Source organism: Aquila chrysaetos, chromosome 9, assembly GCF_900496995.4.
Source record: "Aquila chrysaetos chrysaetos chromosome 9, bAquChr1.4, whole genome shotgun sequence".
Taxonomy (NCBI): domain Eukaryota; kingdom Metazoa; phylum Chordata; class Aves; order Accipitriformes; family Accipitridae; genus Aquila; species Aquila chrysaetos.
The window spans coordinates 4,152,913-4,176,906 of NC_044012.1; the positions used below are offsets into that span (position 1 = coordinate 4,152,913).

The 23,994-nt window shown below is 44.7% G+C and overlaps 1 protein-coding gene across 1 annotated transcript; it reads right to left on the reverse strand.

Annotated features, from left to right (window-relative positions):
* Positions 1-4,740: 4,740 nt before the first annotated feature.
* On the reverse strand, positions 4,741-23,441 carry WFDC1 (WAP four-disulfide core domain 1). Its single transcript, XM_030025065.2, has 7 exons — positions 22,810-23,441; positions 15,572-15,767; positions 14,898-14,981; positions 12,104-12,244; positions 10,847-10,888; positions 8,446-8,520; positions 4,741-7,528 (listed from the first exon to the last, which is right to left on the reverse strand). Exons 1-6 carry the CDS (start codon positions 22,954-22,956, stop codon positions 8,462-8,464), a joined length of 669 nt encoding a protein of 222 aa, XP_029880925.1. The 5' UTR covers positions 22,957-23,441; the 3' UTR covers positions 4,741-7,528; positions 8,446-8,461.
* Positions 23,442-23,994: the final 553 nt, after the last annotated feature.

Sequence of the window (23,994 nt, forward strand, 5' to 3'; positions counted from 1 at the left end):
AGGTTACACACACTGCCGAGCCTGTTTGTAAACTTCCAGGCTGGGGAAATCCTCCTTGAGAAACACTTCAGTCAGCATAATGCCGGTATTTATAAGTATTTACATCAGGGAGAGGGCATAAATGCATGATGTGTGAATTTGTGATGCTCATTTATTAAAAAACCACAGCCTTTCATTTGCTAGAGGGGAGCGCTTTCCTGGTGGATCTCAACATGTGGCTAAAGTTAACCAGCTACATCCTTGCTGAAGATTTATAGCCGCCTGTCAGGGAGCATCGTGCTCTGGTTTGCACCAGGACACCTATATCCTCCCCCAGGCATCATGACCACAGGATTCACTTAGGCTTAAATTGTCTCTAAGGTGTAAACCATGAGATTAAGATCCTCCTTTGACAGTAAAAACTGCATTGAGGGAATAAAAGTCATTCCCTGTCAGAGAAAAACATATGTGCAATTTTCTGCAGGAGAATAGTTTTCTCCTAGGACATCCAGGTGCCAGCTTCACAGCGCTGGAGCAGTGGACGTGGTGACACTTGGACCACGATGGGGCCAGGACCCCAGACTCTCACCTGCGTGACAGCCCACGGTACCCAAACCCTGGCCGACTTCCATCAAACCGGTGTTTTCCCATGGAGCGTTTCAGTGTTGCCTCTTTGCATCTCCCAGGTCCCACCAGCTCTAGCAAAAGCTGATGAGCCCCACGGGACACCCCACCAGCACGATGTAGCTAGCAGCTACAGAAAACACACCGTGTCCCACCGAAGCGGTGCGGAGGAAGGGCTTCTTTTCAGACCGAGGAGAAAACAAAGCCATTGGGAAACACCCTGCAAATAGCCGGGCTCTCATAAAACACGGCTGGGCCTTCCTAACTCCCTCGGCTCCCGATTGAGAAATGCTTTCTTAATGACCTGAACTGGATGCGTCAGGCAGATGAAGGAAGTTCCTGCGTTGCTGCAACAGTCCTCCTTCCCATGGGAAAGTATCCAGGGATAATGCTGGGCACTGATTTTCAGGCAGCTCACATCCAGGCCCTGCCCAGGGTTTAGGTAAGGTGCTTAGCCAGGGCTCAAAGGCAGCCCAGGCTCCCAGAGGTATACAGAGATTTAGACCTTATCGAAATGTATGGGAATTAGGTGGCAGAACATCTCTGAGCTCACGTATGCTTTTGAACTGGTCCCCTCCTTCTGTAGCTTTTGTAAGGATCTGGAGCACAGCCAGCTGGCTCTGCCGTGGTCCTGATAAGGCAAAGCAGGCACTGCCTGGCAAGGAAATACATTCTTCTGTTCACCTGAGTGTGTTTGTAGTAGTCATAGCCTTGGGATCACACCGAATCGTTCCTCGTGTCTCTGGTAGAAAAGTAGCAAAAACCATCTTCCCCCTCTCTAGGCAGGTAGGAAAAAAATTTCCTTGGTTTTGTTCTTGCTTTTCTCATCCCCAAATCTCACCCATCATCCCCGAAGCCGGCATACGGCAAGGGGAGCTGCCGCCTGCGGGCAGCCCGGGCGTCCTTCGGGGCTCTGCGGTGTGGAATGTGCGGTCGCGAGCACGGCTCTCGTTAGCCAAGCGCGGCTTTCGTTAGCCAGGTGCGGCTCTCATTAGCCAAGCGCTGCTGACAATACGGCTAATTGAGCAACAGGCTCTCGCTGACGGTTTCCTTATTTAACTTCCTTCTCTTGGCAAAAAGCTGCTGCTTGTGGAAACACATGTAGCTCAGCGCTGTGTACACAATCCGGAGAAGAATAAAATCCAGAATCTATGCCATGTGGACACGGGCCAAGATGCCCCATCCCGGGCTGGCGTGGAGGGAGGGAGCCTCGGTGAGGGAGAGAAAAGGATCCACTGAGGGGTATGGCAAAAATACCGAGACAAACAGGACACAGAAAAGGAGAAATACGAGTTGATGAGCGTAATAATGCACCATAATAATTGGTGCGTTGTGGCTTGTTATCCAGCAGACCTGCAGCTCAGGAGAAACAGTATTGTCTGGGCTCAGGACCACGGCCCTGTCTGTCATTTTTAAGTTCATTCAGTCCTGTAACGTGAAATTACATTTTAGCACCAAGGAAATTGAATAAATGCAGAAAGAAAACGCAGTTGTTGCTGACTATTTGCCATGCATCCTGCAAAATTGCTGAATGGACTGAAGTTTCATTTTCTTGCTGCTTTTGATTTCTGCCTGTTAGGAAATTTAATGGAAAACTCATGTATTTTGCTATTTCATGGCTTAGAAAATGCTGGGAATAAACTGAATCGAGACTATAAAGTAAAGAAAACAACACTAATACAAGTTGCGTTTCTTCATTCTTGTATAAGACATAATCTTCACACCATAAAAACAACACACAGCCCAATTACAGTACCTTTATAGTATTTCCTATTTAATTGGATAATAAAGCTCAGGGTCAGACTCCAATTCTAAGCAGGTTATTTGGGAAACTGTTGTTGTTTTTTTTAAAAATAGAAAATATCTGTTACGGAGACAGATACAGCATACAGCAAAGCAGCTGTAAAGTGAGATTATGCAAACCCAAAAGGTTGCCGCTGTGAGGGCCGGGTGCTGCTTTCAGTTCAAAACTCACAGCTCCTTCACCTGCTTCCCTCGCCATAACCAGGGCTTGTCACACTTTTGTTCCTCTTGTGCCACCTTGAGGGAAAAAGACTCTGGTGCATGGGTAGAATTTACTGAGTTTGCTGCTACCCAAAAATCCAAATACTCTGCTTTCAGGTCGGGTTTTTCCCAGGTCCCTGGGCAGAACATCTGCTGCTCCTGGTTATAAAAGCAAAGAACAAAGCTTTGGCCACGGTTCCTTTCCATCTTGTCAATGCTGCTGATAAAGGCTACGTAAAATCCTTAGGTCTGTCCCTAGGTGTGTCACCAGAAAGGAATGGGGAATTTAATTAAATCTCTTGGTTGGTTTGCACAACCTCCACTGCTTAAACTGGGAGATTCGTCTGGTGGGGCGGCTCAGGTGGGGTGGAATGAGCCCCATCATCCACATCTCTGTCTTGGAAACTGTCAAAAGGTCTTTTTTGCTTTGCACGGCTTCTCCCGTGGTCTTTGCTGCTTTGTCTACATAGAGAGGTAACAAGAAGGAGAAAATAATGGGAAGAAATAGGACTTACCTCTGTAGACTCACCAGCAAAAGGTGTCTTTTTTATTTATCTTTAAAGGACACTAAATGATGCTGTAAATCCTCTTGCCACAGACAGACAATCGATGCCCACCTGACACAACCTCCAGAGAAGAATCTAGCCTGCATAGACAGTGTGAGGTGGGAGAAGTAAACAACCCCCTGTATGAAAAAATCCCTGCTATGTAGCGGGCAAAGAGGAACTGTCAGTGTCCAAAGACTCTTCTATGGATTGTCTCAACCTCGTAGGCTTCTTCAGTGCTCATGAAACTATGGAACGGCTTCCTGAAGGTAACCAAAAAGCTTCTGCACCACAAAGCTTAATGGAGCTCTGAACTAGGCATGTCAAAATTACAGCAGGTTTTTTTTATTATTCTCATATTTACAACTTCTGCAGACTGCTGACCTAGAGATGCATGCTGTGGTTTTAATGCAGACGCCTGACTTCTTGAAGATCTATTACAATGTTTGTCCTTCTGTTGATTCCAGCTCTCAGGTTCACGGATGCACCGATAGCACTTCAGTGCCATCTGCAGATGACGCCTTAGGTCACACCATGTTTTTTCCACAAAGACCGTCAGCCAGCTACATCAACAGAAACTGTATTTGCTTACATTAACATGGAGACAAGTTGAAATCAAACCAAAATTTTCTGGCGTTCACCAAATAGATCCTTCTCTTGGAAGCCAAGGTACTTAGTCCACCTCGCACTTCACAGCAGGAGGCATGAGTTACGTACACACATCCCGTAATCTCCCCATCCAAACAGGCCGTATGGCCGTTGCCGTGAGAAGTTCAAGTGATCCCAAGGATAACTTCACTGCCAGACTGAAGAGCTACCTTGACACCTCGTGCTACCTGGCGTCTTCTCAAAACACACAGAAAACATTTCCAAAGCAATGAAACCCACTGCTATTCCCTCCTTGGCTAAATTACAGGCAGTTTCTCCCTCTGGGACTCCTCTGTTACAGTTTCAGGGCAGAAGGGAAGCAATGCAGAAGGGCTCCTGCAGGTAGAGCAAGACCAGTGTGGGTGGAGCTGGTGGGACGGTGAAGTCTTGCTTGCTCCTGGAGACGCAGCGCTCAGCAGCCCAACCGCTCGGCACAAGGCTCCTCTTTCAGCTCCGGTATCCTGCAGTAGGCACCAGCCCAACACTGGCCTCTCACCTGGTTTACTTTTCCACCCTTCGAGCAAGCCTTGGCCTTCTGCAAAGCTGTCTGAGCAGCTGCTTGTGCAGCGCAAGACACCTGAGCTAGCAGCTGAAACCCGTCCGGCAGCGAACAACAGCTCTGAATCAACAAGGAAAATGCCTGCTCAAATAAAAGGGTCACCTGCTGCTTGGGTCACCATCACTATCCTCTTCACAGTACTGCCCATCAGCTCCTCTTTGGGCAATAGAAATGAAGGTGCCAAGAAAGGAGTGAGCGTCTGACCCACGAAGGCGGCCCCTCTCAAAGGGGACACCGGTGGCAGATGTGTTTTGGGGGTCTGTCACCTCCCTTCCAGTGGACAAAATGACTTTTGTCTCCCTATGCCTACGTTTTCTGAGCTCTCCCAACAATTAAGATTTAAAAGATTTGTCCTTTTTGTCGTAATTCGAAGCTGAGCATATATCAAGAACACACAACTGAAACTAGGCAGAGTTGAAAAATATACTGGTCACTTTTTATTGAGCACCCAAGTGGCAGAACCTGTACACGCCTAAGCACCAGGGGTAGGAACCGGGAAGGGTCTGCCTGGGGTTGCCGCAGATCCTCGGCTGCTGCAAGGCAGAGCAGCTCCACCGGCAGCGCTCGAGGATCTGGAAGGCCATGAGCATTGCTAGCACACGGTGATACACGTAAAGTTTATTATAGCACCAAACATGCTTTAAAGTGTACATAGAAACATTAAAACCAACCTACATTAGTGATTTCCTACTGTGGTTCACAAGACTGTTGTTAAGCCATTTGTCTTTGGAGAGAAGACAAGCTGAGAACAACTCATTCGGTCTGTGCTTTTGTTTCAACGTGACGGATGTCAGTGTTGAAAACAGCATTTGGACAAGTCTCTTCCAGGGCTTTTGTTTCTGAGTTTGACATTTAATAACTTGAAAAGAATTAACTTGAAAAAAACCCCAAGCATTATAGCACCATGAGGAAGGGTGATGTCTTTGATAACACCCAGTAAACAGAAATTCATCAACAAATCATTAATTTGTCAATTCTCTTTTTTAAAAATTCCTTTTGCAAGTAGAAAATATCTTTACCATCCCATCCAGCAAGGTGGTCAGGTATGTGCTTTTGTAGCTACAAAAAAGCAGCCACTGAAGTGAACGTGTCCACTCAAATCAAGTGATCTGAAATATTTTTGGATGCTTTGGAAGATTAGGTTGAGATCTGAAGTTTTAACCTTGCAAATTTGTTAATGTTCAACACAAGTTTTTCAACTAGATCCTCACAGGTTTTTAGGTGCTGAATTTTTTATTTTAAAATAGAACAATTTGGCATTTACTCTTTGGGGCTTAGCAGTAACCACTGAAGGGCTTTGCTCATTTAATTAGAATTTGATTTTTCTGCAAAAAGTAATGCTGAAAAAAGACAACTCACTTCACTAAGCAGCACCTAGGAGCAAGGCTGCATTAAGACTTCCATTATGAGCTGCACTGCTTTAAGTTGTCAAGTAATGTCAGTGGCAAAGTGGCAAGTTTCCAGCCTAAAGTGAGATTGGAACTATAAAATACGGATGGACTCCTGTCTCTCAGGAGGAGTTAAGATATCATTTTATGAAGTTGTATATGATAAAATTCTAGAAATAGATCTGTCGGAATATGGTGTTGCATTTAATGCCTAGAACTTGGCACAAAGGCACAAAGAAGTGAATGGAGCTCAACAAATGAAGATATTTAGGAAAATGTGGAGCCCTTCATCTGTTCCTTTGCTCTGTAAAGCATTGAGGCATGTGCCTGTTTATGATAGGAAACAGAAGAGCAGTTTGGCATCTTTCATCTCTCCAGCTGCAAATGTCATATGCAAAGTATCAAGTGTTTTTTAGGTGTCTTAGCTTTGGCTTAAACCATTTGGTGAGTGGAAACCGCCCCCCCCCCCCCCCCCCCCCCATAGTTTGTGGGTGGAAGCAGGCACTTGTATTTGTGAATTGGGTATTTATATACATCGCTACTACTCTGCGTATTAAAATGCTAATTTTATGCATGCAGATGGGGACATGTACTAAACAAGGCAGCAAACGTGGCTTCTTTTGCCTAGCAATTCTGGCAGATTTGTCAAAATGAAATGCAACTGTCCCTTTAGGACTGCCACAGAAAAGGAAAACATTCAGAGAAAATGTGTTTTCCATTTTATAATGCTAAACAGCTAAAAGAAGCTGTAAGACCCAAATACAAATAACTTGACCTTAAGGATTTATGGAAGTCAACATAAAGGTACAGGACTTCTAAAGAGCAGTTGCCCATCTGCCAGACAATCTTTTTAATCACACAAATTTATCCTGCTTTTGCTTTTCTAATATGTGCAATAAATAATCCAGACCTTGCTGAGGTTTTGCAGGTACAAAAATGCAGATGTACATTTTGTGAGTGTTAACTGTGCTGCTAAAAACAACAACTTTAAAAAGACGGGCATACATGTGTGTCTGCTTAGATATTGTAGAAAGAAATCTGTTCTATCATTAGCTTTCAATCTGCAGCTCACCAGACTGAGAAACTAAAGGAAAGTAACTTAAAAAAAAAAACATTTATAAAACCTGTTCTGCTCCTAGCTCAGAGTTCCTCAAATTCTTAAGACTTCAGGTTTAGGCTTGTAGACTGGGTGCCAAACCTGGTGAACCCTAGGTATAAATAGGAAAAGAAGAAACCTGCAGGTTTCTTTGAACTTTAAGCTTATGAAAAGGCTTATTTAAAGTAGCTGTTCGAGACAGGCGGGCATTGGACTTGATCCAGAGAGCCCCTTTAGTCTTACAGCCTTGCCTATTTTAATGCAACTTAGATATGATATTTAGGTACAATTCTGACATCATTTTTAGAATACTGAGTTATTTTTGTGGTCATGAAATCTGAATCGGTCACATAACACGCACATAAAGGGCAGGCTCTGTTCCAGCAGCCTGATAATGGTGCTTGTGGCTTATTGGGATCCGCGTGGAGGTATTTGCATTTCATGGTAAAAGGGCAGCTCATAAATGGTGTGGTTTCTTTCAGGGGATCGCATTTCTCACCTTTCCGATAGACTTAAAATCTAGACTCATCCTGTTCCTTGAATAGCAATGTCTTTTTATCACTGATGGGCAGGGATCAGGGTAATGCTGGAGACGTGCTCATGGAGATTTGGGACCAGAGTTCTTCCAAAACAGAAAACTGTTGGGTAAAGCGTTCCTTGACAGCTGCTTAACAGAGTGGTCCAGCTGGGTGAAAATCAAACAAAAAAGAGGAATTAAAATATTTATCCTTCCTGGGATGTTTGCACAGATCTTGTCCTTATGTAGCTGTGTAATCTTAACAGTCAGCCTGACGTAGGTACATAAAAGACATACTGAACTGCTTTGTTTTCATAACTGCCAGTTAAGCTCAAGTTAGTTTTAAAGTGAAGCTGAAAGTGTTGACAAAACCATCTTGGCACAGAACCTTTGGTATAATAAATATTTTCATTCTTGCCTAATTCAAAGCCTGATTAAATGATTGGAGATTTTTCAGTTGGCTTTGCTCTGGCCAGATATATGTACATTTGCTCACATGACTGGGTCACATTATTCAATGCAACTGTGCACACACATAAAGTTATCCCACAAAAATCACTCATGTGCCTAAGTATTTGCAAGGGTGACTCTTGCTGCAGTCAGTCCAGAATAAAGAACTTTTTAATTTGTCTTGCAAGAGCAGTTATACCTGCATTAGAAGAAGCCCCTAAACTGAAAGTTTAAAGTCTTAAGGCGCACAAAGTTTTGCAGCGTTTATTTTTCATCCTGAAGGTCACTCCATCCTCTAAACACCCACAAGGCAAAGGTTCTTCAAAGAAATCAGGTGCATCTTGTGAAATTAGAATAAAAAGTGGGAAAGACATTAACTTCTCCATGGACAGTTTGAAGAGCCTAATCTCCAATGCCACAGGTTCTTGAGATACTTTTACAGCACCATCTGTTTGTCCACATAGGTGTTTCATGGAGCCTGAGGTATGTACCTGCACATAGTTTTAAGGTGCTGTCTTTACGCTGGCTTTTTGATGAGAGGTAATTTCACCCTCAAATGACCCTTTCTTTCAATAATTGCATACTAAGCACCAACTATTTTCACCCAGCTTTCCCTTTATTCACAGGACACTTACCCAGGCACACCTTTGATTAGCCTAAATGCTTCTGCTGGTTTTTCACATAGCCGACCACATTGTTGGAATTGCTCCCTGTAAAACAAATATCAGCGAAGTTAGATTTTAAGTTAGTCTGTGGCTAACTTAGTGTAGGAAAAGATCAGTTCGAGAGTATCTATCTAAGGAACCTGAATGTGTACAAGTCTGTGAAACCTGATGAGATGCATCCGTGGGTCCTGAGGGAACTGGCGGGTGAAGTGGCTAAGCCGCTACCCATCATATTTAAGAAGTTGTGGCAGTCTGGAGAAATTCCCACTGACTGGAAAAGGGGAAACATAACCCCCATTTTTGAAAAGAAAAAAAAAGAAGACCCAGGGAACTACAGGCCAGTCAGTCTCACCTCTGTGCCCGGCAAGATCATGGAGCAGGTCCTACTGGAAACTATGCTAAGGCACGTGGAAAATAAGGAGGCGATTGGTGACAGCCAACATGGCTTCACTAAGGCCAAATCATGCCTGACAAATTTGGCAGCCTTCTGCAATGGGGTTACAGCATCGGTGGATAAGGGAAGAGCAACTGACGACATCTACCTGGACTTGTGCAAAGCATTTGACGCTGTCCTGCATGACATCTTCATCTCTAAATTGGAGAGACATGGATTTGACAGATGGACCACTTGGTGGATAAGGAATTGGCTGGATGGTCGCACTCAAAGAGTTGCGGTCAACGGCTCAATGTCCAAGCGGACAGCAGTGACAAGTGGCGTTCCTCAGGGATTGGTATTGGGACCGGCACCGTTTAACATCTTTGTCAGCGACATGGACAGTGGGATTGAACGCACCCTCAGCAAGTTTGCTGATGATACCAAGCTGTGTCATGTAGTCGACACGCTGGAGGGAAGGGGTGCCATCCAGAGGGACTTTGACAGGCTTGAGAGGTGGGCCCGTGCGAACCTCATGAAGTTCAACAAGGCCATGTGTGTTTGCAGCCCAGAAAGCCAACCGTATCCTGGGCTGCATTAAAAGAAGCGTGACCAGCAGGTCGAGGGAGGTGATCCTTGCCCTCTACTCCGCTCTGGAGAGACCCCACCTGGAGTACTGCATCCAGGTCTGGGGCCCTCAACATAAGAAGGACATGGACCTGTTGGAGCGAGTCCAGAGGAGGGCCACAAAGATGATCAGAGGGCTGGAGCACCTCTCCTATGGCAACAGGCTGAAAGAAAGTTGGGGTTGTTCAGCCTGGAGAAGAGAAGGCTCCAGGGAGACCTTAGAGCAACCTTCCAGTACCTAAAGGGGGCCTACGGGAAAGCTGGAGAGGGACTCTTTCACAGGGACTGTAGTGATAGGATGACGGGTAATGGTTTTAAACTGAAAGAGGGTAGATTTAGATTAGATATAAGGAAGAAGTTTTTCACTGTGAGGGTGGTGAGGCACTGGCACAGGTTGCCCAGAGAGGTTGTGGATGCCCCTTCACTGGAATTGGTCAAGTCCAGGTTGGATGGGGCTTTGAGCAACCCGGTCTAGTGGAAGGTGTCCCTGCCCATGGCAGGGGGGGTTGGAACTAGGTGATCTTTAAGGTCCCTTCCAACCCAAACCATTCTATTATTCTATGATTCTATGAAATGTTTTCTCAAGATTCTCTAAGCACTACAGTGTTACTGGTCTCATTATTTAGCAGTTCTCTGGGAGAGCTGTGATAGCCCGCTGGAAAGAGGAAAGGAAATCCTTTCACAGTTTTACCAGTTAAACTGGCCAAACTTGGCTGTTCATAAATCTTATCATATCAAAGATGTTGTCTCATTATATCTGAATATCAATTGCAATCTGATCTGGCTGTCCCTCTCCAGATCCAAGAGTTAGCAGAAACCAGGAGCTTTGAAGCCCTGAGAAAAGAGATCTGCTGGAAGATCCTTCTGCCTTCTCTGAGACATGTATCTGTCAATTTGTGCAAGGGATCTGACACCTCTTGTGGTTGCAGATAACAATAAGGGACTGATTCAGAGGGCTCCAGTCCTCTCTTATCACATACAACAATACAAGCTCTTGGCAAAAGACCCTGATTTTGACAGAGTTCTGTGTTCATCTGTAAGTAGTCCTGGGCCATGAGCAAAGCTCCAAAAATAAAAATAACAAAAGGTTATTGGATTGGGTGTTTCTCACTCCTTGGGTGGGAACCCCTGGCAGAAGGCTGCACCATTTAACACATTGTGTCACAGCTGGAGATAGTGATTCTCAAGAGTCCACAGTCAGGGCACTGCAGATCTTAAAATAAGATCTTTTGACCAAGGCGTAGAGAGCTGAGGCTAAAGAATCTCTTTTTACTATGTACAAACCTTCATTTCATAAACAGCAAATTCCTTGTAAGCAATGCAATAACTATAAAGCTTAATAATAGCAAACACTTCATGCCAGTGGCTTACCAAAATATTCCTTGTAATACTTATGCCTCAGATTGCGTCCATCTGAAAAAGAAGGTACGTAATGAGAACATGTCCAGTCAGCCTTCATTCTTTGTATTAAACTCTGGCCTTCTGTGTACAGCACAGAGAAATTATAGATATGGAAATAATAACCTCACAAACAGGAAAATAAAAGATCTCTGCAGCTGAAGTAGTGTAGGCTGCTATAAACCTCTTATAAAACTGCTAATATTATTGAACTATGTGGACAAAACTCACTTTCCCTGAGAGTGGTTAACTGCTGGCCACTAGCATGTTATGTTCTTTTCAGTAGCTACGAGTCAAGGAATCACAGACTTTCTCAAATGAAAGAAAATTTGGGTAAAATTTCAGACCATCTATTAGTGTTTTACATAATTCAAGTTCCAGCTAGGTTTTTCTGTTTACCATTTACATAATTATTTAAGCTCTTAGAAATACCTTGTGTTTAAGAGCCATACAGCTATACATTACATTACTTACTATGGATGTTATTAAAGAAAAAGTTATAAAAGAATAAAAGAGATGATCAAAAAGCCCTGGAAAAAATCTTAGTCTTTTATGGAAGCAGTTCAGAGATCTGGTTTGATGCTTTCCCTGGCTTTTACAGTGACCAAATGGCAAAACTGATGTCTCATGTCCCTATGCTGAGACGATTTGTGGCCCAGTGCAGACATCTATATATCCTACTATTCAATTAAGTTACACATACCTAGACATATTATGAGCTTTCCTGGAAAATAGCTTGGCTTATATAAGTTCCTTTATTGAGCACTGTGTCAGCAGAATAAAGAGAACAATGTTTTGGATGCAGAAAGCAAAGTCAGAAGTCAAAACCGGAATTTGAAACTCATATTGCTTAGTTAAGTGTGTAGTAATATATAAATATTTCTATTTTTTGTGCTGCGTAATAATGGCACATGCAGGTTACTACCTGCTCTGCTTACACAATCCCAGAGAACACTGACATACAGAACAAACAATAAGCGTGTCCCCTTCTTTGGGTATTTCACATGGCTCAGCCAACATCAAGGGCATTAGAGACTTGAGATTGCTGCAGAGCGGGGACTGCCTCCCAGCCCAGTTGTCACACTCCGCCTTGCGGCCTTGGGCTGCCCAGAAAACCCATGAGAGCAGATGTACCACCAGATCTCCTTTAAAGCCAGTGAGAGGGCACCGTCCCTTACTGGTGATTGCATGACAGAACAAGAAAGGAAGAGAGATTTCCCGTCCACTGACCTGGATTTCCACGGAGCTTGATGCACTGGCCCCTGTTAGGGATTCCTTCAGCCGTGTTACCCGGGTTGATGATATGGCATTCATAGCCTGTGGGGCAATGCAGAGGCTCATCTCCATCCTCAGTGGTACTGCAGGCCTCAGCTGCAAAAGAAGCCTGCAGGTCATAAATCATGGCTTTAATGTCCATGGCGACATGGACAGTGGGATTGAGTGCACCCTCAGCAAGTTTGCAGATGACACCAAGCTGTGTCGTGTGGTCGACACGCTGGAGGGAAGGGATGCCATCCAGAGGGACCTTGACAGGCTTGAGGAGTGGACCCATGCAAACTTCATGAAGTTCAACAAGGCCACGTGCAAGGTTCTGCACATGGGTCAGGGCAATCCCAAGCACAAATACAGGCTGGGCGATGAGTGGATTGAGAGCAGCCCTGAGGAGAAGGACTTGGGGGTACTGGTGGATGAAAAGCTGGATGTGAGCTGGCAATGTGCGCTCGCAGCCAAGAAAGCCAACCGTATCCTGGGCTGCATCAAAAGAAGGTCAAGGAAGGGGATTCTCCCCCTCTACTCCACTCTTGTGAGACCCCACCTGCAGGACTGCATCCAGCTCTGGGGCCCCCAACATAAGAAGGACATGGACCTGTTGGAGTGAGTCCAGAGGAGGGCCATGAAGATGATCAGAGGGCTGGAGCATCCCTCCTACAAAGACAGGCTGAGAGAGAGTTGGGGTTGTTCGGCCTGGAGCAGAGAAGGCTCCGGGGACACCTCATTGCAGCCTTTCAGTACCTACAGGGGACCTACAAGAAAGCTGGAGAGGGACTTTTTACAAGGGCATGTAGTGATAGGACAAGGGGTAATGGCTTTAAACTGAAAGAGGGTATATTTAGATTAGATATAAAGAAGAAGTTTTTCACTGTGAGGGTGGTGAGGCACTGGCACAGGTTGCCCAGAGAGGCTGTGGATGCCCCATCCCTGGGGGTGTTCAAGGCCAGGTTGGATGGGGCTTTGAGCAACCTGGTCTAGCGGAAGGTGTCCCTGCCCATGGCAGGGGAGTTGGAACTAGGTGATCTTTAAGGTCACTTCCAACCCAAACCATTCCATGATTCTATGATTAACACCCACAGGTAACTAAAACATGACAACAAGGCTACCTTCTTCTGCATCTCCTTCCAGACAGGATCTCAGACTACTTCCCATGCAAGGCCACCAAGGAGTTAACATCTCCAAAGAAGCCTGGCAGAGCAGGTGATCCAGTTCACACCTTAAACAAAAACTGATGTATCTAGCCCGATATGGGGAGTGCAGGTCAGCCCGATTACCTGTAATGACACCCTCCCCACAGCCTGTTGCGCTGGATCTGTGAAAGGGCTGGAGCGTGATGAAGACAGACCACCACTGCCTACCATGCTCGCACTGATGGTTGGTCCCTCCTCATGGCTATTCCCTCCAAGCAGCCATAAGTCTGTTCTAGCCAGTGTTTTCAGCTGGCTGAGGAATCAGGGAAACGTGACCAGGAAGCTGGAAGTTTGCTGCTTTGTTCTTTGCTCCACACCCATTAACTTACTGATGTATTTAAACCTCAGATGTGACTCACTATGGAGTAAGGCAGTACCATCCTCTGTTACAAACGGAGGTTTTAGCCGCCTTGATCCTGGATATCCAGCAAGTGCAGAGCAGAATAAGAAAGTAAATCAGGACTTACAGGCAGTGTTTGTGTCCATTAAATGTACAGACTATGCAGGGACACTCCACCCTTTCATTTGCCAGGATTTTAATTTCAAGGACCTCTGCTGTAATTCTCATGCCGTGACTGATGGTTTTTATTTCACTAATTACTCCGCCAAGCTGAGATGAAGGTGTTAAGATAAGGACAAATAATATAAGCATGACAAGGATGGATGAAGAGGAACCTATTTTATCTTATTTCTAGCAGTGCAACTCCAATGAGCTGGAGGCAGAATTTTCTCTTGAAGAACTAGGAGTTTCCGTAATAGATTAGAGTCAAGGGTTGGCAGGTCTCACACCATCTGTGTAAGACCAAAGGGGGTAATTTATTGGCACTACCTGTGTCTGACTAAAGCTGATCAAAAGCTGGAATAGCCTTTCCACGAAGAAATTAAGAACCTCAGGCATACATACATCTGGGAGTGTCTCGCAGAAGAAAACTTCTCTTCCCACCTCCCTACTCCCTCCTTGTTTCACTTTGAGGTATTGGAAAAAATTAATTAAAAGACTTTTCCCTATGGAATTAACCTGAGAAGCCCAATCTCATTAGCAGTCCCCAAGCTTAGATGCTCTCAGCTCCATGTCAGCTTGACACAACTCTGCAGCAGTTTGCCAGGGCTCTTGTTCAAAGCAGCCTTCAGATCCAAAAGCCCCAGCCCCAGCCCAAGGCATCTGTGCGATGAGGCCACTCTGGATTAAAAGATGTCCTAATCCAAGTCCGCCCACAGTCTATCATCCAGTCTATCATGGCAGAAAATACATGTATGCTGACAAAGCCTTTTTCTAAAAAAAAGATATATTTCTACTTATTTCAAGAATGGATACAAATCCAGTTCCCTGGAGCATTCCTAGTGCTCTGCTGGATAAGCCATATCCATAAAAAGCAACTGATTTATTGCACCAGAAACTAGCCCCCAGCACCACACAGTGTTATTCCTACGGAAACTCCAGACAAACACCAGCAGCCCCAGCATCCCAATATCCCTGGCAGGCCCTGGGTATGATGAATATATTATTTAGTGCCTTTGTATAACTACTGATACCGCAGAAAAGACAGTGAAACGTACTGTACCTTGTAAGACTTCCTCTGGGCCATCCAAAAGCCACCCATTTCCTCCCAGCCAGCGGGGTTTGGGCTGAACCAACCAGTCTAAAACTGTAAAAGACAGAAACAAGAAACCAGAGTCAAGGTGGAGTAGCTGTAGGGCACACAGTTATGGAAAAGTAACAGATTTCCTCTAACAGCCAGTGATGAGGCTGCCAGGCTCCTGAAGGATGGAGCTGAGTTTTCAGCAAGATACTTATATTTATGCTTTTGTTGTTCCAGTGGCAAGAGAGCCATGCATGTTATCCAGGGCCACAAGAACCTGGTGTCATAAAGGCCAAAGTGGCTGTTGTTTCCCGTCCTCCATTCCCATGGCACGGATCAGATGAGATGGCTGCCTCGCTTCTGTGAGCACTAATTCAGATTGGGATTCTTTCTTTTCCTGAATATATAATTCCAGGACAAGAACTGGCCTCAAGTGACTTCTACCATTTGTGCTGGTGGAAATTTTGCAACACCAGCTGGCCTTAGATAATTTTTCGATTCAGCAATCATCCCAGAAATCAGAAGTGTGGAACCGAAGCTTTATCCTCAACTCACAACTTAAACCATGCCTCCTACGCGAGACCCAATGCACGTGGGGATGAATACCATCGTTTCTGCATGCTCCTCTACCAGTTTGATCGCTGGGTCCACTCTACCTGGCGGTGGCTGTACGGACTCCAGGCAGGCGTAGATGCACCCATTGTAGCAGCAGCGCTTGTGCCTTTCACACTCCGAATCCGAGCGGCAGCTGGGCACCTCGCAGGCTCGGTCAGGCAAAGTCTGGGGCGGTGGGGGGCAGCGGTCGTTCTTCTGGTAGTGGGAACTGTGAGAATGAAGAGGGTACTCATAATCCTTGCAAAGAAAAGAAAGGAAACAAAGGTTTGGCATAAGGTGAATACCAAACATCTCATCAGCTGAAACAGAAGAGGGATTTTCAAAGTGGTTTTCAAGTGTTCATTAGAGAGGAGAATTAACCGGTCAGCTCCTCCAGCCCTGTCTTCAGCACACTGAAGAGAGAGCTATATGATCACCTTAGCACACTGCTTTGGAAACACCAAACCACCAAATTATTGTGTGGAACTCATTTTATAATTAAGGTTATTCTAATGACAATGAGGAGGCAAAAAAAAATCCTTCGAAGTCTTTTATACTTGTCTAAGAAACAGAGAGAAAGACTCCAGGCATCCTCATGATGAGCACACCAAAACGCTTTGATAGTAAAGCAGTGGAAATGATGAAGCTGTATTGTTTTGAGGTTACATCCCCAAATGGGACCTGGAACTAATGTCCCAGGTACCACCTGTCTCCTCAATAGGCTCCTTCTACCTTCATCACCTTCTTCTGGACCAGAACTTATAGGGGAGTCTTTCAAGCTTATCCACTGTGGGGTCCTGGATTGTTAAATTAGAGACCATTTCTAAAGCATGAGTTGATCTGGGTGAGATCTGTCTGGGTGATGTCAGATTAATCCCAAAGAAAATGAGGCTGTGTTTGACTAGAGCAGAAAGGAGCCCGGCTGCTCACTGCACACCGAGAGGACAAGGGAGATTTAAAGTGGATTAACAGGCACAGGATTTTACCAGAAACATTTATAAGAGGCAGCATTGAGATATTATTCACGCTGGTGGCATTTTAGCAAGAAGCCAACTCCCTCTGACGGAGAGGTGAATCACCCAAGCCCACTCTTTTCTCACCTATGGCTAAACTACTCATCTCTGGGCTTGAGCTCAGCTCCCCAGAGCAGCATAAAGTACGCACGGCAATCAGTTCTCAGATTTATTAACAAACATTAATAAGCTCTAATCAAATCAAAAGATGGATTCTGGGTTTGCACTTTTAAAGAGATCAGCATCTAGCCAGACGTATGAATTGAGTGCTGCCATGCACTTGCTAGCAGGCTGTTGAGTTTAAGAGCTATATATAGTTGGCCTGATCACTGTTGTGTTACGAAATCAGTGACGAACAACTGGGGTTGTTATTCCAAGAAACAACATGGTGCAACTGTCCCTGAGGGGGTCTCTAGGAAATTTCACCATCAAGCTATGGAGAAATTTGAGGTGAGACTAGTATCCCTCTTTATCTACATGCTACTACATCCTCATTGTTGAAATCTCCCAAAGGCTTCTGTGGACCATGTGTGCCTTTGCAAAACAGCGTGTCCACACATGTCCCTGTCCAAAAAAATGTCCTAGGAGAGGCCCCAGGAGGTCCATTGCCCTGGGGACTGACTGCTGGCTCACACTACGTGTGACCAAGCTGCAATCAATTATCCCTAACGGTGAAAAGAATATCATCTACACTCCCTTGGCATAATTCGTAATGTAGAGAATGAAGGCAATCCCAAGGGACACCAAAAGAAATAATGATGTACATTGTGGTACTGATGTGAGAAATTTTACTTCCACATTGTACATAGTGTAGAATCGTATTGATAAGGTGGTGTTTTTTACACCAAAGCTGACCTCTGTTCTTTGAGCCATAGCTAGGGGGAAATGGAGAGCAGCGAAGTTTCTCCTCTGCCTGGTTGCACAGGGATTGAGTGTCAGCCAATGTAGAAGTATAGAGAAAAGTCAGGATGATTAAAAGTTTCAATTTCTGTTACAAGGTTTACGTTAAAGAAAATCCATATCCTCGTTATATCTGTAACTGGTTAAATAATGTGGGTGTGTGGGTGTGTCCGTGTGTGAGAGACAGAGAGTTCCTAATATTTCCACAAACGACAGCCTCCTGCCCTGTTCCCCATATCAGCCTGCCCTGTTCCCAATATCAATAAACAATTTTCTTCTGCTTTTTCCTTAGTTGTTTCCATTCAGTGAACAAGAAACTGCTCAAAACCCCTTCCATGAGGCTGTTTTCCCATGAACTGATAGGCTGTTTGAGCCACAAAGTAGGTTTGAAAAAAAAATACTTCCTAATTTTGATGATGTTTTCAGTGTTAAAGTGTAAACCAAGGTGTAAGCTATCACATCATCCCATTCCTCAAAAGCTGAAAACACTCCAGCTTTGAAATAACGTGCTTTTGAATTGAAGATATTGCAAGTTCAACTTATTTTGCTGTTGTTCGATTTTAAATAGAGAAAATGCTTGGACCAAGTATAATTTTGGGATATAAGACAGCATTTAACAGTAAGTCTGTGCAGTTCCAAACATTTAACGGATCTCCTTGTTGGAGGGAGCATTCATCCTGGAAGGTCACAGTTTACTATTCTGTTATTTGAAATGTCAGCTGCAGACTGAAATGTGACGAAAATAATACTGGCAAATAATGGATACATGAAAAAAAAAAAAAAAACAACCCCAAACAATTACTGCAGTTGCTTCACAGATGATTCAGAAACCAAGAAGCCAAAATTGCAATGAACAGTTGGCTCAATGAATGAGATTTCCGTTTGGGAACAATACAACATTTTTAGCCAAGTAACTTTGTACCTCATGATTTCCCTGCCCATTTTCTCTCTTCACCTATTGCTCTCAACCCTTTTCTTTCAAAACCTCATAGTCAAAAAAATATTTTTTGCGCCTTTGATCTAACAAAACCATTGCCACTGGTTTATGTATACATAAACCATCCCAGTGGGAATGTGGGATTCCCTCATTCCCAAAATAGCCTGGTTAAGGATGTCTTCAGGTATGGACTACAAGGTCTTTTTAAAAGCTCTCCCAGGATTCACAGTTCGGGTCTGAGCATAGCTCAGATTTATTATTTATATAGATTGCGACAACAGTCAAAATTTCTTCCTTTAAGAATATATTTCAATGAAGGAGGCAAATTGCTGTTTCCCATGGAGACTTATTAAATCATTTTAATAACAATATCTGCCTTAGAGATATCCAGCAACAAAGTAAGGGGAAAAGTTCAGAGTTCAGCTGAGGAACCCTGGAGGTCAGTAAAGATGACTAGGAAAAACCAAACCTGAATGTAATCACTCAGTCTCAAGCCATATTTTCAATACTAACCGTGTGATGCAGTCTGCTTCCAAAAAATCCCAGATCTGGTCTATCATTTGTGCCTGAAACTGGACCCTGGGCTTGTGTCAAAGCACAATTCTCTGCTAATTTATATTCTGCATGGCCACCCCTGAGATCACACATGAGGTTTATTCCCAGCCTCTGGTCAGCGAGTTCTGCCCCTGGCAGGTATTTCCAAACACTGCCCATAAACCACCTTTTCTCTGAAACAATACACAGTCAGGAGGAATTTAGAGCCCTCCAATATTTCTATCAAAAACCTGGAAAAACACAGATCATCAGTGATCAAAGTTGCAAATATCAGACTGAAGGACAAGACCAAAACAATAGGAATAATATTCTCCTGCTATTGACTCTGGATTAGTAGTTTTGGTTCAGGTGTCTGCAGTACTGGAAGATTGTTGCAAAATTAGGGTGGGCTCAAAGAAGATGCACAATAGCAGTTAGAGGACTGGAAAGCAGGCAATACAGTGCAAGGCTTGTATGTGTGCGGGCAGGTTTCAAAGGAGAGGCTGAGGGCTGCTCTGCTCATATGTTACTCTGAGGCATATGCGGGATTGAAATCTCGTGGGAGGTGTGCTAATCTGGTAGATGAAGAGGTGTCCTGGTTTCAGCTGGGATAAAGTTAATTTTCTACCTAGTAGCTGGTATAATGTTGTGTCTTGGATTTAGTATGAGAACAATGTTGACAACAGACTGATGTTTTCAGTTGTTGCTAAGTAGTGTTTATACCAAGTCAAGGATTTTTCAGCTTCTCATGCCCAGCCAGCAAGAAGGCTGGAGGGGCACAAGGAGTTGGCTCAGGACACAGCCAGGGCAGCTGACCCAAACTGGCCAAAGGGGTATTCCAGACCATGTGACATCATGCCCAGTATATGAACTGGGGGGAGTTGGCAGATCATTGCTCGGGGACTGACTGAGCATCGGTCAGTGGTTGGTGAGCAATGGCATTGTGTATCACTTGGGTTATAATTCACTCCCTTTTTGTTATCTTCCTTTTCACTACAATTATTACTATTATTATAATAATTTCTTTTAATTTCAATTATTAAACTGTTCTTATCTCAACCCACGAGTTTTACTTGTTTTCAATTGTCCTCCTCATCCCACTGGGGTGGGGGGGAAGGAGTGAGCAGCTGCATGGTGCTTAGTTGCTGGCTGGGGTTAAACCACGACAAGAGGGTATCTCAGCGTTGATTTATGACAGCTAGCTGGAGAGTAAATACATTGTTGGAAGAACATTACAGCAGCTGCAAGGGATTCTTCATTTCTGGAAATCTGTAAAAGAAGGCTGGATTTTTTTCTAAAATGCTTGATGCAGTTGAAACTGGAATAAAATCAAGACTGCCCCAGGTTTTCCCAATAGACATATGGGTGTCTTGATAATGAATTAAAGCCCACTCCCAGGTAGCTCCCTCCCTCTGCTCTTTGGGAACAGTCCACAGACTGTGCGGGGGCTGCAGAATACCAGCTGCAAATCACTAAACTTGACAAGTGTCCCTCTGGCTGTAAAATACATGGATTTCCTATAAAGCTGGAAGCCCAGCTCCTCCATTGCACTGTAACTGCCATTTTTTTCTTCTCACTGTATTCCCTCTTCTCTTTCTCCCTTCTCAATTCCCACTTGACCCCTCCTTGCCAACCAACACCCTTCCTCAGGCACCTTAATAAAAAACTCCTGGCTACACCTCAAGCCAGCTCCTCGTTGTAACACCTGCTCGTCATTCTGCAGCCAGCAGTTTGGTGGATGCATTCTTCCTGCTGTAGACTCAGATTTTATGGACTCAGACAACATAACTCTCAGTCAACTCCCTACCCCTCGCTGCCTCCTCCCTCTACAGACCTTGCCCGTGTCCTTCTGGAGGTCCCACAGGGATGTCTATGGCCCATCTCCTGTATGGCTGCGTGTTGTCGTAAGCATCTCCATCTCTTATCCCTCTATCCAAGTGACTCACAAATCAGCTGTTCCACTCACAGCCTCTGATTTTCGAACTGTAGGGAACATACAGCATTTGGTAGAAAAGAAAGCCTCTCCCTGAGGAACAGGAGGGGCTGCCAAGACAGACTCTTGATGGATAAGAGGACGGAGAGCGGACGCCTTCCTCCTTACAAGGCTTTGAGAAGAAGGAGAAAGAAAAGCATTTTCTGTTTTCCCTAGATAAGATGTTTCTGTCAATATGAGCAATTCTAGCTGAGCTTGCCAGATCAGTAGCACCTGGATTCATGGCTGCCAGAAAAAACAGTCCTTTGAAGAACTGCAGATTGAAAGAAGAGGATATATCCCCAGGGGAGCAGTCTCTGTGCCTCTACAGAGCACATTATCTGAAGATCAACATGTAAATTCCTGTTCTACTCCTATCCTATCTCTCTGGGTCATTTACTTCACAACTCCTATTGAATTTGAGCTTTGCATTGAAATATGACACAAGAACATACTAATAAATACACTTTCCAGTGAGTGATTTTGCAGGAAACACAGCTCTTCATGTCACCATTTTCCAGTTAAAGTGCAACCCAGATGATACCCTGTCCTAAGGGAAGCTACAATGAAGAAAATTTCATGTTGTAAAATACTGGGGTGCCTTTCAAATATCAGCACAATGTTTTCTGCAAAATTTCAAGGAGACAAGGGCACCGTATTTCAGTTCATTCAGCACAGGCGAAAGATCTGTGTCACACTTCTGAGTCAGCAATTGCACAACCCAAATGTAGCTGTCTCCAAACATCACTCTAGATGTCATAGTCAAAAAAGCATCCTTTTTAAGTTAAAGGCTTTTATATGTGGCTGCAGAAAACAGGTGGAGGAATCCCCATGTGACACCAAAGAGCTGTTTATGCACATGCAATGGCTGGAAGATGCAATCAAACCCAAGCATGAGAAAAAAGACCGGCTGGGGCTTCCATCTAAGTGATTCAAGGGCCAGAAGCCCTGGGTCAGTGCCGGCTTCTAAGGGGACTTTAATGGAGTAAGTAAAAATTTCAAATTTTTTTCCTTTCTAAACAGCAGGTCCTGAAAGTCAAACTATCAAATTATTTTCCTTTTTTTTCCCTCCCATTTCCTCCATGGCCATTTCTAACAGTCTTTTGGCCCAGACATACCAGAACAAGACCCAGCACCATCATTTTCTTCACTCACAGTAATTTGTTGCTGCTTCAGTTTCAATTCCAGCACTACTGCTGTAAGTACCACTGCAGATTTGGAAATGGTGCTTGCACTCAGTACCCCATGCAAATCTGTCAAAAGCAGGCAGGGACAGACAGTGCCACTGAGAAGCTGCCAGGGTGTGGGCAGCAAAGGGGAGCTCTGCTCCCACTGAACATGCCAGGCATGGTACAGCCATGAGAATGGATTTTTCTGATCGGCTCCTTACACCCATTAAGGTGATCGGCACGTTACTCTGACACTGTGGATCTGGAGGTCTCTGTGCTCCAGTGATTCACAAAACGCTAGGCAATGCCATCATCCCTCTAGCGCACATTATCACTAGGAGCTGGAGACATTTACCCAAAGTTACCCCAAAAGGCAGTGGAGGAACAGGGCAGGGAACCCTCCTCCCTGCTCTAAGCAATAAATCACTTTATCTTCTTTTCACTAAATCTATCCCCAGACATGTAGGTTTTGCATTCCCCTTCATTCATGCTTCCTTTGCTGCCCTATGAAGTTTCTAGGAAAAGCAGTGACGGCTGCCTTACCAATCAATGTCTTCTCACTGCTCCAAGTGTGCTTTACAAGTTTCCCACTGCAGCAGCTAGGTGGCAAAAGTTTAGTACAGCCTGGGAAACTTAATGCAACCCTTTTATAAAGAGACAGCCTGCAGATTCAAATACTTCTTATTCTAAAATGATACACTCACGTAAAGAAAACTCCCCTGTCACGGTGAGCATACCCAGCTCCCCCCAAATCACCCCACTGCAGTTTACTCACATCGTATTTCTCCGTCATTTTCAGATGTAGAGCACGCTTCCAGAGATTCCTTGCGCAGCCCGAATCTGGCAGCAAAACTAAGACACAGAAGGCTGCAGTGAAGATCTTTTTACAGAAATGCATCTCTGATAGTACCCTGGAATCCATTTTCCCCAGGAGAGATCAAATAAGGAGCCTGGCTTTCAGGATCGAGACGATTCAGAGTCTTGGCAAGGAGGGAGGGAGACGGGGAGGGAGGGAGAGCGAGGGCTGATCGCTGGTGAGAGCCGCTTTTCGCTGCGCAGCTTCTGGGAAGGGAAAGGGGGAAAAAAAAAAAAAGGATCCCACAAGCAGAAGCCAGGAGCTGCTGTTGAACTTCTTTACTCAAAGTTAGATGAGGTTCTCGGCTCACATGTTCACACAAAGCACACGCTCTCCTTGAATGATAGATGGGACGATTATTTGGAAAGATTATTTTTAGACCTTTGTTCCCAACATCTGGCATCCTCAGACAGCCCTATTCAAAGCCAAAGCGTGGGATCAGATGACAGCTGCCGCAGGGGGAAATAAAGGTCTTGGAGGGGTGGGCTCGGCAGCTTCTAGCAAACAGCTCACCCAAACTTCCCGAGCTACTCGGCTCTCCCTTTGTGTGCTTCCCACTGTGCCCTGAGCTGTGGTTTTGGATCATGTTTTGACAAAGTGATAACTTCATATGAAGTTTGCTTGAAGAAAATGATTTAAAGACGTGATAAACATGCAGGGGCTTTAATTAAACCAAGTTGACGTTAGCTTTCTGCAAATGATTTCAAAGAAGGGGAAGGCATGGCCATTGGGGAAAAATAAATCCATGTGCATGGGTGGGGAATAGGAAAGGCAGGCAGCTTAGAAATGACATGACCAAATGGAAAGTGAGGAAGGGGACGTGAGTCAGCCTGTGCCTGACAATGGGAGAGAGGGAGAGACTGCATCTGGGGTATTAGACACCTACATGGACATTCAGGCACCCAAGTGCCTGAAGGACAAGAATGGACTTATGAAATCAGGCTGAAAGCATCCCAGCATCCTGCCTGGATGGGGACAGAGGCAGGTGCCAAAGAAAAAGTATGAGAACAGGGCAACTGATGCATATGTATCCATGTATATACTTTCATAGCCTTCAGTAACGGTGTTCGGGGCTTCCTGAGCCAAATGTGGGGGCTGTTTATT

Coding starts and splice junctions, on each gene's coding strand:
- WFDC1 (XM_030025065.2), bottom strand. CDS start 22,956: ATGGATTCCAGGGTACTATCAGAGATGCATTTCTGTAAAAAGATCTTC. Junction 14,982..15,571: donor GTCCGTACAGCCACCGCCAG/GTAGAGTGGACC, acceptor TGTCTTTTACAG/TTTTAGACTGGTTGGTTCAG. Junction 8,521..10,846: donor GTATTACAAGGAATATTTTG/GTAAGCCACTGG, acceptor TTTGTTTTACAG/GGAGCAATTCCAACAATGTG.